We start from the raw sequence: 15,478 nt of genomic DNA on the forward strand, positions 1-15,478 counted from the left end.
TACCGTTTAATGTTAGCATTTGAGCTAACACTATTGTAACAAACTATATCCAGGATGCATATTGCACATGCAACATTACTAATCTGATTAATATGACATATTTGTGTGATGTACTCATCTGAATGGAAGAATTACTAAATTTGAATATGAAAAATATAAATGTTGGTATGATAAACTTGGATTACCAGTCCTTTTCATCAAATTAGTAGCTGTATTTGGGAGTGATGGTGTTACAGTAGGCTACTGGTGGAAGTGCACGGTCACAATCTGGCCCTCTGGTAGCGAGGATATTTTTTGTGGCCCTCTCTCTATCATCAAAGTTGCCCATCCCTGAGTATGTGCCAGGCTGTATTTCCAACGGCTCCATAACGTCATATTGACGATGTCAACTGCACAACAGCAAGGCTTGTACTTTACGTTGATCGTTTAAAACGGTGTAGGAAACCTAATCGTCATGCTCTAATCCAGAGCAGAGGGAGTGTGAGTCAGGTTTTTTGGCACCTACCTTCACAAAGGAAAGGAGGGAAGGGAAGGACCGGGCAAGGAGAGGAGAGAAGGGAAGGGAAGGAAAGGGGCAACGGGGAGGGTCCTGTTGTCTGAGGACACGTCTTTGTAGTGGCAGCTGAGGGAGCTCCACTGCAACTCTGAGAATTTACATTTCGCTTGGCCGGAGGGGGTCACATGACAGCTGCAAGCAAACGCCCTGAGGGGCTTTCTGCTTTCACTTGACACTGACAGGCTGTGAGACGCTCCAACACCACAGAGAGAGAATATTCCCTCTCTTTCCATGACATCACCCAGCCAGGAATGGGGGGAAGTGGAGGGAGGAGAGGGGGGGCACAGCTGGTGGCAGCCGCAGTGCCATCTGCTCCTGACTAATAGTTCATGCTGCTTTACTTATAGACTTGTACTTGGGGCGAGTAGTGGTTGTATGGCCGCCATCAGAGAGCCAGGAGGGCCCCGTCTATCTTAGCTCCGTTTGCCATTGTTGGCACTCTCACACATATTCTATTGGTCCGCTCGTTTAGTATTGAATGCAAATCGTCCTACTTGAGCTTATTTCGTTTTCATGTGTTACAAAGACTTGTGCACACAAGCAAACAAAGATGAGAGACGCAGACACGTCGTACATGCACACACTCTGTACCAAAGATGGGGACTTGGACTTGAGTCGCGCTTAAGTCACACACACAGTGACTTGAGACTTGACTTGAGACTCGTCCAAGACTTGAGATTTGACTTGGACTTGAAGGTTTGGGACTTCAAGTCGGACGGACCGGATGGCATGCAGCTGATGATGGAGGAACGCTCATCCATAAGAGACTTGAGACTTGACTTGGACTTGTGACCAAAGACTTGAGACTTGACTTGAGACTTGCAAAAAAAATGACTTGTGAGCATCTCTGCTCTGTACTCACCATACATCTTTCCCTCGTCAGAGAGGATGATCTTCCGACGGCCGCACGGAGGGTAGATGGCCAGGGCCTCATGGAAGCTCTGCTCGATGTCGGGGCTCCACACGCCTTCTGCGTCTTGGTCCAGGGGCTTGTCTGCCGAGTCGCTCAGCCTCTCCATGTCGTCGGCAGGGCTCTCGCTGCCGCTCCAGCTGCTGGGATCCATGGTGGCGGTGGGGCTCTCCAAGCGGAGGCTTGGAGCGCACTAGGGAGAGACCTGCAATTCCAAATAAACAAACTGAATCAACCCGTCACTCTCCAGAGCAGAACAGCAGAGACATCTGCCTCTACACACACACACACACACACAAACAGAACAGAACAGAACACACTACTGCCGCTGCCCAGTGCCCAATTGAGAGCACAATATGGAGGGATGCAGCCAAACAAGCTAAGATGTCGCCAAGCATGCAGTGGACTTGATTTACCAAGGATGTTATGGCTTTAAATAATTAAACGTGTTCTCTTATGGACTTGTGGCTTCTTGATGCTTATCATACTTTCCTGAAAGTTGTTTTGTGACAGAATTCACACAGCTTCTCTTTCAGAAAACGACTTGCTGCGCTGCTTTGCGACAATACAGTAGGGACACAATTAGTTCAAGTAAAGGAAGATAAATTCAACAAGTTTCACAGGGGAAATAGTTTTTACTATGAGCGACAGAGGAGACCGGGGACCATATTTCTGCAAAACACAGTCAAATGCACACGGTATGAGCACACACACAGGACATGAGCGCACAGGACATGGCGATTGATTGTTGGTACTTGGCCAGAGGCACGTGGCACAACTGTGCTGCAGTTGGAAACGGGCTGTGATCAGGAGGAATACATTATATGAGTAGGTGTGACAGAGGGGCTGGAATCAGTCAGGATGACCAATCAAATCGCCTCTTTTCCTTCCATGTAAAAGCACTCTGTGCCACCATGGCCACGGCCCTCTGGCAATGTGGTGAGGGAAGGGAACCGTCTGGATGCACCACCACCACAACAGCTTCTCCCACGAGGAGACTGACGTCCTCCTCGTGCGTGAGGTGCAGAATGGCGACGAGTGAATATACTGTATATACATGGCACCTTAAATTAAATGAGCTTTGGAGGAAATGAGATGACAAATTTGCTTGCTTTGTTGTACTGGTCCTAGGATTGCCGATACCCAATGTAGGAAGAAGGGCCAAGCAGAAGTTGGCGGTGAACCTGCACGGACAGAGGGGGGGGAGCATCCAGCAGCCAGTCCCTGACATCTATGGAGGATAGGACCACCTCCATCATGGAGCATATTGGTGCTTGGCAATTAACCGAAAATGTATCGAAACCGACATTTAGAACCTCTAACCGACTTAATCTTGCTCATGTCAATGAATTCAATTAATACTAATCCGGTTAAGATTTTCCCCAATGCATGTGTTCATGAACTGTCCCCTTAAAAAAATAGTACTGTACATCGTGTTCAGTGAGTCACGTGCCTCCGCCCTGTCCAACTAACGTTAGTCCGTAGCAACCGTGTCAGAGAACTAGGGCAGTGTTTAAAAAGAAAAGTGTATAAAATAAATAATCGTTCATTAATCGTAATCAAGGTAAAAGTTTGAAATAATCGTGATATTGATTTGAAGTCATATCGCCCAGCCCCAGTTGGATGACAATCACTTTCACCGCTGCCATATAGTTTGAATGAAAATGTTTACTTTTCTCTGGGATTTACAACAACGTGAAATTGGCTAACAAATCATCCACAAAAGGGTTTGGTTAGCTGTTGAATACAGTCTGTTCATGCGTGCATCACTTGGTAAAGAAACACACAAAAAAGCGCAGAACACGAGCGCGCCTTGGCCCTTGGGCTTGACCTGGTCTGAGCAGGCACGTGCTGCTTGGGCTTAACCCGGTCTGAGCAGGCACGTGCTGCTTGGGCTTGACCTGGTCTGAGCAGGCACAAATCCTCAACAGCACAATAGCACTGCGCCGCTTGATCGCTGCTGCTGACACACCCACCTACTGTGCCTAACCTTCCACTTAGTCAAGTTCATGACGACTGATCACAATTCTAAACTCACAGCCAAGAAGAAGAACGCCATTTCACCAGCCCGCCAATGTGCCATCATCAAAATAGAGCCCTGAATCGTTCCCAACTTCCGAGTACAACAACAACTGGACACAGCAGGCAGAAATACAGCTGACATTTAAAAAGCCAATGAAGGCTCATTATGAAACGGCATGCTAAGTTTTCTGACTATTTCCCAGAGAAGAATAGGCAAGATAAGGAGTGGATACGGGATCCATGTGGAGTGGAGTTTCACAGCATCACGTTACCAACCGACAAGGAATGTCAGCTGCTGGAAGCTCTCGTTTGTCCGCTCACTGAAGAAGACATTCTCTGAGGTGAGCCTCCAAGACTTCTGCTGGAGACAATCCTTCCCTCTTCTCTCATGCTTGTCTACTACCATCCAAGAATTTGAGGCACTTCAGTGTTGACACGTCACATTAAAGGAGAATTTCGTTTTTTTTCAACCTGGATCCTATTTTCATCTTTTTTCATGTAGAACTAAATAATGTGAGCAGAATTTTTTGGAATTCTTCAAATGCCTCGTCCATATTCGCGGAATCAGATAAATAGTCAGCCATAACTTACAAAATCTTTCAGCTACGCTGTCCGTTACTCCAAAACCAAAAACATGGCAGCTCCCGGCTTGGCCCCGCCACAGCTGACTTCCGGCAAACAACGCAACTCTCGTGAGACTTGAGTGAGACTCTCGTGAGACTTGGATCAAGCAAAAGGCAAATTATATATCTCTCTAATAATGTCATGATGGAATAATCTGATCCTGTCAGTGGTAAAAACAAGCTTGTTTAGTGCAGTAGGGGCATGTGAGCAAAGCAGCTGCCAACTGAAGGGATCTTGGTCAGTACTCCTCCAATTAAAAACAAAAAACAAATCTGCTCACATGACTTAGTTATACATAAAGGAATATGAAAATAGGGTCCAGGTTGAAAAATACCGAAATTCTCCTTTAACACATTGAGTGCCAGCCATTTTTTCATCCTGTAGGTAAGTTGTGCCAGGGTTTTTTTTGAGGATTCTGGCTCATTTTACAAGAGCCGAGGATTATTTTCTGTTAAGAATTCATGAACACCAATCATCTAAAAATAACTAATAGAATGTGTGCTTTCTCTGTCTAAAAGAGTTAGTTTGCAGAGTTAGTAGTTATGTAGATATTAGCCGTTGAGTACAGCATGGTTTCAGCGTCTGGAAATTTATTCAGAGATAAATGGCTTTTTGTGAAATTCGACAGAACAGTCACTTTAACCATTCATTTTTGGCATCAGTAAGACCGTCAGACATTCTAAACAATAGTTTTGAACAGTAATTTCCTCCATAACAACAGGAAACACCCCTCTCATTCAAACTCCTCCCTCCGTGTGTCTTCTCCTCCTTCCTCCTGGCTCTACAGCGGGCGTGTCAGAAGCGCGTTGCTGCTGCCTGCCTGCCTGTCTGCGTGCCTGCCTGCCTGCTTGCCTGCGTGCGGACGCTCCTTGTGCGAGTCAAGATGGGCCGGGGAATGCGTGGGCGATGGGCAGATGTTGATTCTGGCCTTTCTGAGGTGTTTCAAAGTGTGTTTCACCTATAATCTATTTTGCAAATCGCTCTCCGCTCTCTGTGTGCGGCTGCCTGCGCGGCCGCTCTCGGGCAAGAAGACAAGTGTGGAATGGATTACTGTAAAATCGCCTCGCCATTTCCTTGAATGGCTTGCTCCCCGCGGCAGTTTTTTCTTTGATTTCGCTCGTCTGGGGGAGCACTGTCAACACTTAGTGGGTCGGTAAAATAGATTATACACATTCTCTTGCTCCAATAGTGATCTCGAAGATGTAAAAGTTGTTGATTGATGTCCCACCGTCAAAAAAAAAAAATGTTTATGTAAGACGAGTTATTTCGGCTCTGGCACTCAAGCGTTGGATTATGTAAGACGAATTATCTCGGCTATGGCACTTAACGCACCCTATAGGATGAAATATCACCTACACTTTGTTTTCTTGGGTATGAACCATAGTGGAAAAGTTTACTTTGTTGCATGTTTGTGTTTGTTTAGGTTCACACTGAACCAGGCCTTGTAAACAAAAGTCACATGGACTCACAAGTAGCTTGTTTATTGGACAGAGATTTGGTAACCCATAATCCCTTGAGGTCAGAGATTTTGGCGGTTGTGTGTGTGTGTGTGTGTGTGTGTGTGTGTGTGTGTGTGTGTGTGTGTGTGTGTCCCTTAGTGTGGTCTACACTCGTTGCCATAATCTTCCTTATCCGGTGCTATATTATCAGTTAAGAACACACAAAGAAATAGCTGAATGAGCATGAGTACAGACTGTGGTTTGCCCCCGGTTAATTTCATTATGCTAGGCTTTCCAAGAAAGAGTAATTGCTGAGTATCAGACGTCAACATCTGTCTCCTCATCCCCGACGCGTTTTTGGATCCTTTTCTGGAGTTGGTTTGGTTTACAATCCAGAGTTCAAATCAATTGCTCCAAACATACTTGTTGTGAGCGCATCCATATTGTGTCCCTAAATCAGTTGAACTGAAGGTTGAACTGGTTTTTCACAGATGGAATAGCCCTTTAGTCTGGTCATTGTCGGTGGCTGTCTTTCTGATGCGAGTCACTATTATGCTTGGCAATTGTTTCCGAAGTATGGAAATTATTTGCTCTGTACTAAAGCGTCGTTTATGGTCGGACGTGAAAACCGTGCTCGCCGGCCGGCGTACAGTAGCTGGAGTGCAGTTCTCCCAAACATGTGACTCCGCGTCGGGCACGAGCGCTGTGATTGGCCATCGCTTTGGGCCGCTGGCTGGCTGGCCGGCTCCAGCTTCCGCATTTGCTCTGTTCCCAGCTGGGAAGCGGACGCCGTTAAATGTTAATTATCTTCACAAATAAGCAGCAGAACTTACAAAACAACTTACAAAACAATGTGAATATCTTTGTTTAACATTTAGCAAGCAAGCACGCACGCACGCACACATGCACCCCACACACACACACACACACACACACACACACACACACACACACACACGCACACATGCACCCCACACACACACACACACACAATGTCAAGATAACTTGTTTAAGCACTTTGCAGATGAGCCTTATTTCAGAATGAGACAAGTGACATCTACTTAGGGAGAAGGATTTATGAATATGCCTGATAATTGTCATTTATGTGTTGGGTAGCCCCTTTGGTACAAAAATAAGAAAGTAATTTATTATTTAAGATATGCCTTCAGACAAACTCAAGATTGATAAGAGGTTTGCCAACAATAGACTACTTCACTGAATACATTCAAAATCAATACTCTTATCAAATGAATGCTGCCTGGTACCTCCAACAAAAAAATAATCTTTAGCCATTTCCTGTTACAGCCTTCATCCCTCTGTTGTCTTTACCCCTAAGTCCCTATTTTTGCCAACCCTTCACTGAGGCTTCTTCCCAGACCTAATCTCTTCCTTCTCTCTCCAGACAATGGCTTCCTCTCTGAGCAACACTCAATAAAGAGCCAAAGTGAACGTCACTTCCTGCTTCAGCACTGTACCAGAGATTTCCATCCGCCATTTATTTTCCCATAGACATTTCGTAAAATGCGTATAAAAATAGTTTTACTTGTTCAAACCAAACAGTTCAGATATATTTAGAAACAGGAGAGACCACAGAACATTTCACTGAGACCAAAATGTAAAGAAACTGGCAGATTTAACGGAAATATTTTTTCGATGTTGTTTTTTTAAGTTTTGGTCTGAGCGAAATGTTCTATGGTCTCCCCCGATTCTAAATATAGCTGAACCGTTTGGTTTGACCAAGCAAAACTATTTTCTATACGCATTTTACTAAATGTCTATGGGAAAATGAATGGCGGATGAAAATCTCTGGCACAGTGCTGAAGCAGGAAGTAGACGTCACTTTGCCTCTCTATTCAAGCAGCACAAGCTGTCAGGAAGTGGGAATAGTAGCATATGGTTCTTCTAGCATGTCAGTTCACGAGGAGGGGAGGGAGAGGGGTTGAGGGAGCAGCAAGCTGTTGGGGGAAAAAAGTCCCAGAGAGCGGAGAGAGCAGAGCTTTTACTGAATTCCGTTTGTGTGTGCTGACTGCTGACACTGCAGAACTAACTCGCAAACTGATGAGGGAGGGGAAAAAATTCCCATTTCAACCACTAAAAGGCTGGGACTCTTTCTAGATGTGCTCCCCTCATCCCAACTGTATAATGAACGACACGGGGTAATCACTTCCAGCTTCCACTTGCACAGCAACATGCAAGACAGAGTCTGACCCTCCTCAACAAGTCCAAACATCTGAATGTTTGGACATTCAGATGGACAGTGTTTGTAAGAAGTGACGTTGGAAAATATATCACTTGACTTTGGAGATATGTTTTCCCAGAGTTTAGAATGAAGCTTTATTATACCAAGTCCACTAAAGCTTTATATCAAACTTTTTAAAAACACTCTGACAAACTCTGCCAAAGAACAGTAACACTGTACACATCTATTCACATGCCCTTTTATGCAAAACTACAGCTAGGCCTACATCAAAAGATCTCTCTTGAAAAAGTTTTTTTTCCTTAATCTTAATGTGAATTTCCTGGCTAAATAAAGGTTAAATAAAAAAAATATTATCTCTTTTTTCAGGAATGGAATTGGTTTATGATTACCGGTATTCTGTGTACATTGCCATTATCGCTTCATGTGGCTTTTTCACTAATGTCGCTAATCCTAGCAAAATCATATCCTTTATGAAAATACACATTTCTATTGAAACCATATAAAACCTGTAGCGATAATATTTGAAGAGTCCTTTATTGGCTCTGACATCATCACAGCAGCTCGATTGTGACACGTTTGTTTGTTTCCTCCTCTCTTTCACAGGTGCTTTCCTCACACGTCACACCAGGAAATAAAACACTGTTACGGTCGTGCATGCAATGAATTATTGAACCCTACGCCACACCCTCTGTGCTATCTGACAACAAACACACACCTGGGAACTAACTGTCTACACACCCACCACTATATAACAAACACACACCTGGGAACTAACTGTCTACACATCCACCACTATATAACAAACACACACCTGGGAACTAACTACACGTCCACCACCATATATACACTATATAACTGCTGTTTCACATCAATACTGTGCTTGTAATGCCATATTGGCAAATACAGGAATATGGAAGGGGGGGGGATTAAACGTAACTACACAAACCCAAAATCTGCCTCTTTTTGGTGTGACGATGCAACTCAAAAACATCTGCTGGAGCATGAATGTGAGTGAGAGGAGTGGTGATACCGACCCAAAGCCATGTACTGAGCGAGAGGAGTGGTGATACCGACCCAAAGCCATGTACTGAGCGAGAGGAGTGGTGATACCGACCCAAAGCCATGTAGTGAGCGAGAGGAGTGGTGATACCGACCCAAAGCCATGTACTGAGCGAGAGGAGTGGTGATACCGACCCAAAGCCATGTACTGAGCGAGAGGAGTGGTGATACCGACCCAAAGCCATGTACTGAGCGAGAGGAGTGGTGATACCGACCCAAAGCCATGTACTGAGCGAGAGGAGTGGTGATACCGACTCAAAGCCATGTAGTGAGCGAGAGGAGTGGTGATACCGACCCAAAGCCATGTACTGAGCGAGAGGAGTGGCGATACCGACCCAAAGCCATGTACCGAGCGAGAGGAGTGGTGATACCGACCCAAAGCCATGTACTGAGCGAGAGGAGTGGTGATACCGACTCAAATATATACTGTCATTACAGAGACTTGAAAAGGCTGCGACAGTGCACAGGATTAAGTGCCCCCGCCTTTGCTCGTGGAAAACCAGCACGTTACAGGTTAAAAGCACTAAAATATTCAGACAGGCATTCATGTTTGTGTCATTCATCACCATAGGCCTACTTAGTTTGATTTTAACAAATTCATTTGAAAGATTTAGGGGCTCTGTTGAGGATCTCGTGCGTCCGACTTTGGGGAAGGCATTCCCTGTGTGTTGTAGCCAGTATTCATGAGCCTACATAATAGGGCTGTGGTGATTCACTTATCTACCGATTCGATACTATCACGATACTTGGGTGCCGATTCGATATATATTGCGATTCTTAAGTATTGCGATTCTACGATTATTGCGATTCGATATTACGATTTATTGCGATTTTTGTTTCTTTTTTTCTTTTCTTTTTTCAGTTTGTTTGCTTTTTACACTAGATTAGAACATGGGAAAAGTTGAATCATACACTAGAGACTGTATATTATATCATGAGTAGGGCGATATAGTTCAAAACAGGGGCGGACTGGGATCATAATTCAGGCCGGGCATTAGATACCAAGCAGGCCAGGCCGATATGGGCCGACGCGCGTGAAATTTGTCCGTTTGAAGCCCAATTTGGGCCAAGTCCAATTTTACAATGAGATGCACCCACTTTAACCCTGAAGTGTAATTATTACTTCAGACTAACTAATAAAGTAATAAAACCACTAGTAAACCAGTAGGCGGCGCCTGGCCTGCTGTTAAGTGAGTGGCCTGACTGCGGGCACCCAAAAAAAAAAAAAAAAAAAAAAAACGTTTTTTTTTTTTTTTGCGATTATCGATTCTGGAATAAAAGATCGATTCAAAAAATCGTGACATTAAAAATCGCGATACTTAAGTGAATCGATTTTTTCCCCCCACCCCTACTACATAAGCTTGCTCACCATGAACGATGAACCTGAACATGAGTTACAGAACATCTGGGGTGAAGAAAACTGAAGGGGGGGGGGAATCAATAATCTTGAAGCAGCTAAATCACAGAGCATGTCTCAAATCACCCCGCAGTCCGCACTCATTCACTACAACATTCAATAATTTACCTCTACAGATAATTATTTCATAAGCGATATTTCTCAAGAGGGCACTTCTGGAGAACGAGATCAAATGTGTCTTCAGGATGCCGATCATTTCCTGCATTATCTGAGCGGGGACGAGAGCAGGTTAACGGGGGGAAATCAATCAAATTAAAAGGGCGGTGCAGTAAAACCTCAAACCTGACGTTTTCGGAGCGTAACAGCTGTGAGTTGTGTGTATTGTGATATAGTTAACCAATATGCAAAATTCTCTGACATGCAGGCATCTGGGCACTCCTTTAAGGGCTCCCAATCGGCCATTAACATGAGTATGGACAGTAATTCATGATTATAATTGTATCATATGTCAATAGAATCATATTGTGAAGAAGTAAAGACATCGTACACAATTCAGTGTATCAGCTAATAGTATATACCAATCAAAACAATCCAAATCTCTTGTCAAAATGTCTCAAAATGAGATCTGAAACTAATTTGGGGAATATTATGGTACTGTCTTGAAGCAGGAAACTGAATGGATGCCAATTGCAGAGATTAAGGGATTGGGGATTATTTAAGTAAATTTAATGAATATGTGACTTTGTCAACTAGCTTGACAGCAAATTTGCCACAAATTTGCTTTTAAATCAAGATTCCGTGCTACTTCAGCAACTATTCTTCTTCTGTTTTGGTCATTATGTGTGATGCATTTCCAACACTCATTCCTCCCGATTACTGTAAAGGCATCAGTGATAAGAACCTATAAATGACAATCAACCAATATGGCCGACACATCAACAACATTGTGCAGAGTACAGCAGCAAAGATGTCTACTAGCTACGTCTGTGTGTCTATGTGTGTCTATGTGTGTGTGTGTGTGTGTGTGTGTGTGTGTGTGTGTGTGTGTGTGTGTGTGCGCGCGTGCATGCGCGTCTTTGTTATAGCTATAACAGAGTGATAATCAAAACATAAGATATTCTAAAGATGGGGAGATTATGTAACCTAATAAAGCAGTTGTCTTCAACAGGGGGTCTGGGACCCCCAGGAGGTCCGCAGGGGCACTGCACGGGGTCCGCCAATTTTTGTTGTTGTTGGTCAAAGTAGTTTACGTACGCGTATTCGTACTGTATTATTATTATTATTATTATTATTATTATTATGTTTTATTTCTCAAAGAATGTACTGTTCTGTAGAGCGAAAAGTTATCTCTCCATCACAGAACACTATCTCCCCCTTTTATTTATTCTACTCCTCTTCATATATTCCACACTGTCAAAATTAAAATGTTTAGAAAATGTCAAACTATCACCAGCCCAATGTGGAATGCGGTGGGAAAATATGAATGGAAAACTCATACACACACACAAATAACGTCTATACATTTGGTTCCCTCGCATCTCATGAGCACCAACCAGATGCTTTTGCGCCGTGCGATGCCAGGTCGTCTATTGAACTGGTCTCTTAGTGCCTCGGTATCTGTGGACTAATTGATTGCCAGAGGAAGGTATGAATGTCACCTGTAGAAACACTGGAGGCTGACAGATAATGACATACCCCTGTCTGTGCAGGGTGGACACCATGGAGACGCGGGGTAGAGGTGAACAAGTGAACGGGGGTAGCTAGGCACTAGTAGCTGTGACATGGCACTATGGGAAATGACACTTATCATCACAGATTACATAAAGCACTCGCCAAGCTGGAATCCAGCTCCTTAAATTAAGAGAAGCCATTTCAGCCATCAGACAGAGCGAGGTAATGAAATAGCAGACGAGAGGTCTCAAATGTAATTTTCCATGTGGAGTTCTTTTGTGCACGTTATCTCAGAGGGTGCAATAATGATTCTGTAAATGACTTTTGTGCGCCGCCATAATGGCCCACAGTAGTTAAGGGCCACGCTGTGGAAAACTATAATTACCGTGTGATTACAAAACTCAATGTTTTCAGCACGTTGCAAAGACATATCCTGGCCTTTTGCATAATGATTACAGCAATGTCAAAAGTATGCCACTCCGAGCAACACATAAACCAATTTATGCACATTTACAATGACAGACATGATTGAAATTCCATTTAGTTGGGTCTCATTAAAGCAAATTAATTACCTCCGGAATAGTGTGTTTCTGGAAGTAAGAGCAGATAGCACATCTTTGATTGAGGACCTTCAGATACAGTTACAGGGTATGAGAATACCCAAAATAAAATAAAATAAAAAAATCTATGGAGATATCTTTGAATTTAGTTCATTTCAAAGTCCAGCTAATACAATCTTGAAAACAAGTAGAGGGGATGAATATGAGCCTCAGTCAAGTCCATCAGACAGGAAAATATGTGGAGGACATGGAAGATACTACCGTAATCACCATAGCCATGAATGAAGCATTTTCAAACAGCCTGTATCGTTAAAGGGATAGTTCAGATTTTTTTTTACATGGGGTTATATGAGGTACTTGCACTCAGTCAATGTAGTACAACACAGTACAGTGGACCCCTCGTGCTACCAGTTTGGAGAAGTGTATTATGCCGCGCAGATTACCTGGGGTCAGAAAGTGTAGTACACAGACTGTCTGCAAGTACCTCATAGAACACCCCACGTCAAAAAAATCAGAACTATCCCTTTAAACTACCCACAAATTTCTTGTCGTACACAAGACAAAACCATTGATCTATTTGGTAATGGATTTTCCTCTCGGTTTGATGAATAAATCTACAGGGTGTGGAGGACTGTTGAATGAATGAGCCAGCTTTTCAATACCAATTTCCAAAGGTCCATTGGAGTAGCTAGAAAGCTTGCTAATGCTCCCTCTGTTATTGGCATTGGCCTAGTGTTTATTTCATGCCTCTTTAAACCAGTAGGCTTAGGTGCAGTGAATCTGTCTGATATCATCCCAGTCAAATCGGAGGCCTGCATCTGGCCACACAGCGAACCATCAGGCCACTCTGGGATCAATCTCTGTTTGCCAGCGAATGGGATTGATTTACAGGTGCTGTCAAAGCAGCCGTCTCTACCCGCCTCATGCTCAGAAACAGGTACCAACCACCACATGCCCCGGACAACACGTCAGATGATGCCAGCAGCCCAGGAAAGAGGCATCGCTAAACGTTCTTCCAGTCGGAAACATGGCAAAATAAACTATAAAACTAAGATGAAAAAAATAAAAAAATAATAATAATTAAAAAAAAGTGTTGACGGTAATAGAAGATGCCAAATCATTCAAAACAATAAGCATTTTGCTTTTAGGAGCATCGTGCCAGCGTGCGGCGCTGTTCCAAAACGTGTCAACGTGTGCCGTTGGATGGTAAACGCACATCCCATAATACAACTGTTCCCATCGCATCCCATAATAGTATGATGATACTCGGGATGATGTCATTGCGAACGTAGAAGCGAACAGGTTAGCTAAAAGTTTAGCGTCGCCAGCGAGGGCCCCCACCGTTGCGGTCGGGGGGGGGGACGTTTCGAAAATCCCTCCAGGCCTGAACATTTTTCTAGGGGAAACACTGGCATACCGTCCCCATAGATACTGTCCTCGAGCGTCTGAAAACAAAAACAAAATCTAAAAATAAAACGACAATTTGCTATTACAAAGATGAAACGTATTGAAAGCTCGGGACACATTCTCCTTTCAAAAAACGAGTAGATTCCAGCCTGCGTGTGGCGGCCATCATGTCACAGTGGTGTGGAACACATAACGCTCAGGAAATTAAAACAGTAAATAAGGATCCGTCAGATAAAGCATCTCCTGACAGTTATGAGCGCCGAGCCGAGCAGGCTGAGGGCTGGACGGAACGCCGGCTCATTCAGGAGGACGCGTGCGGATGGGCATGAAAAAACAAATCACAGTGATCAGCATGAAGGCCACCATTTGCATTCGCCTCTGCCAGCCAATCTCTTTTTTTCCCTGTCCTCCTCGAGTCTTCCTCACCGTTACACCGCTTTATTTCTTCTCATCCTTAGTGTTCAAAGTCCTGCATCTCAGACTGGACGTCCATCGATCACAAAGCAGCACTAAGCACCTTCCTCAGATGTGGTCGCAGCAGGAAGGTTGAGAGCAATTTATTTATAGAAAATAATTTGTTTGCTTTTCATTGTGTGGATGATTATTATTGGAGTTTTAATTCCTTGTTGACCCAGCGGGTAGTGGGTAGATATTGAGTCATGACATGAACAACAAAAATCTTCCTACAGACTCAAACATAACCTATCCTCTATTGAACAGGCAGGATGAAAAAAGATAGCTAACACAGACACCGCCCACCTTAGGCAATTTTAATCATGTGATGTGATGATGATGACGATAGTGCGACAGTTTTACGACAAAATACGACTTTCTTGACTTGCAAAGTTATCATAAATGGAGTAAGTGGGCTCTGTTTGTTTGTTTAAATTTTTGTCCCGGAAGTGATGTCACTCAACTGGAAGAGATGTCATCAGTGATGTCATCAGTGATGTCACTTGAGCAACTGCAACAACTACATCCTAGGGGAAACACTGGTCAGGTAATTTGCCCCTCTATGACAGCATGCTTTGTTTACCTATATTGGCAAGCTATAATCACACAGTAGACCGGCCCTTTTGATGTCAGCGGGTATAAGCAGGTCATAAAGACAAATATGTGTAAAATTAATTAAAAACCTCTGTGATTTGCACATAGGTAACAGCCCACGATGCTGGCCTACACTGTGAGATGTTTTTGAATACGTCATTTGCATGATAAATCAAAACTGAAGTCTGACTAAAGCCAAATGTAAAATGTTGTGCTTAATGTAGCCTTGCTAATTTTACCAAATGCCCCTGTGGAGAGGTCAAGCAGAGCCGGGATGACATGGTAAGCAGGTGAATGCGAGGATACAAAGATTTTCCAGTAAAGTAACAATGAGTTGCCTATTTTGGTCTTATCGTTTGAAGATGAACAAGAAAGTATTTTCAACTGGCATAGCCGGCTGTAATTTGAGTTTTATGCCATTCAACTGATAATTTGAGAGGAGAACAGATTCAGAATTGAAGAGGTCCAAGGCTGATGACATATTTTTGTGGGTAACTTCGCTGCAGGTCAGTAATTTGCTTACACGCTATGCCTGGACAGCATGTGCTGCTCTCAACGTGGCCAATGTTGCTCCCTTCCACACATTGGGGGAATGACATTGGATTTAATCAATGTTTTTGTTGAAT

The 15,478-nt window shown here is 43.6% G+C and overlaps 1 protein-coding gene across 1 annotated transcript in view; it reads right to left on the bottom strand.

Annotated features, from left to right (window-relative positions):
• The window catches only part of tead1b (TEA domain family member 1b), a 75,991-nt gene that overhangs the window by 50,995 nt on the left and 9,518 nt on the right, over positions 1–15,478 (bottom strand). Inside the window, exon 2 of the mRNA XM_083650523.1 lies at positions 1,419–1,671. Coding sequence (XP_083506649.1) covers positions 1,419–1,620 — 202 coding nt within the window. The 5' untranslated portion in view covers positions 1,621–1,671. The remainder of the gene's footprint in view (positions 1–1,418; positions 1,672–15,478) is intronic.

The sequence above is a fragment of the Poromitra crassiceps genome (genome assembly GCF_964638095.1).
Source record: "Poromitra crassiceps genome assembly, chromosome: 14".
Lineage (NCBI taxonomy): Eukaryota > Metazoa > Chordata > Actinopteri > Beryciformes > Melamphaidae > Poromitra > Poromitra crassiceps.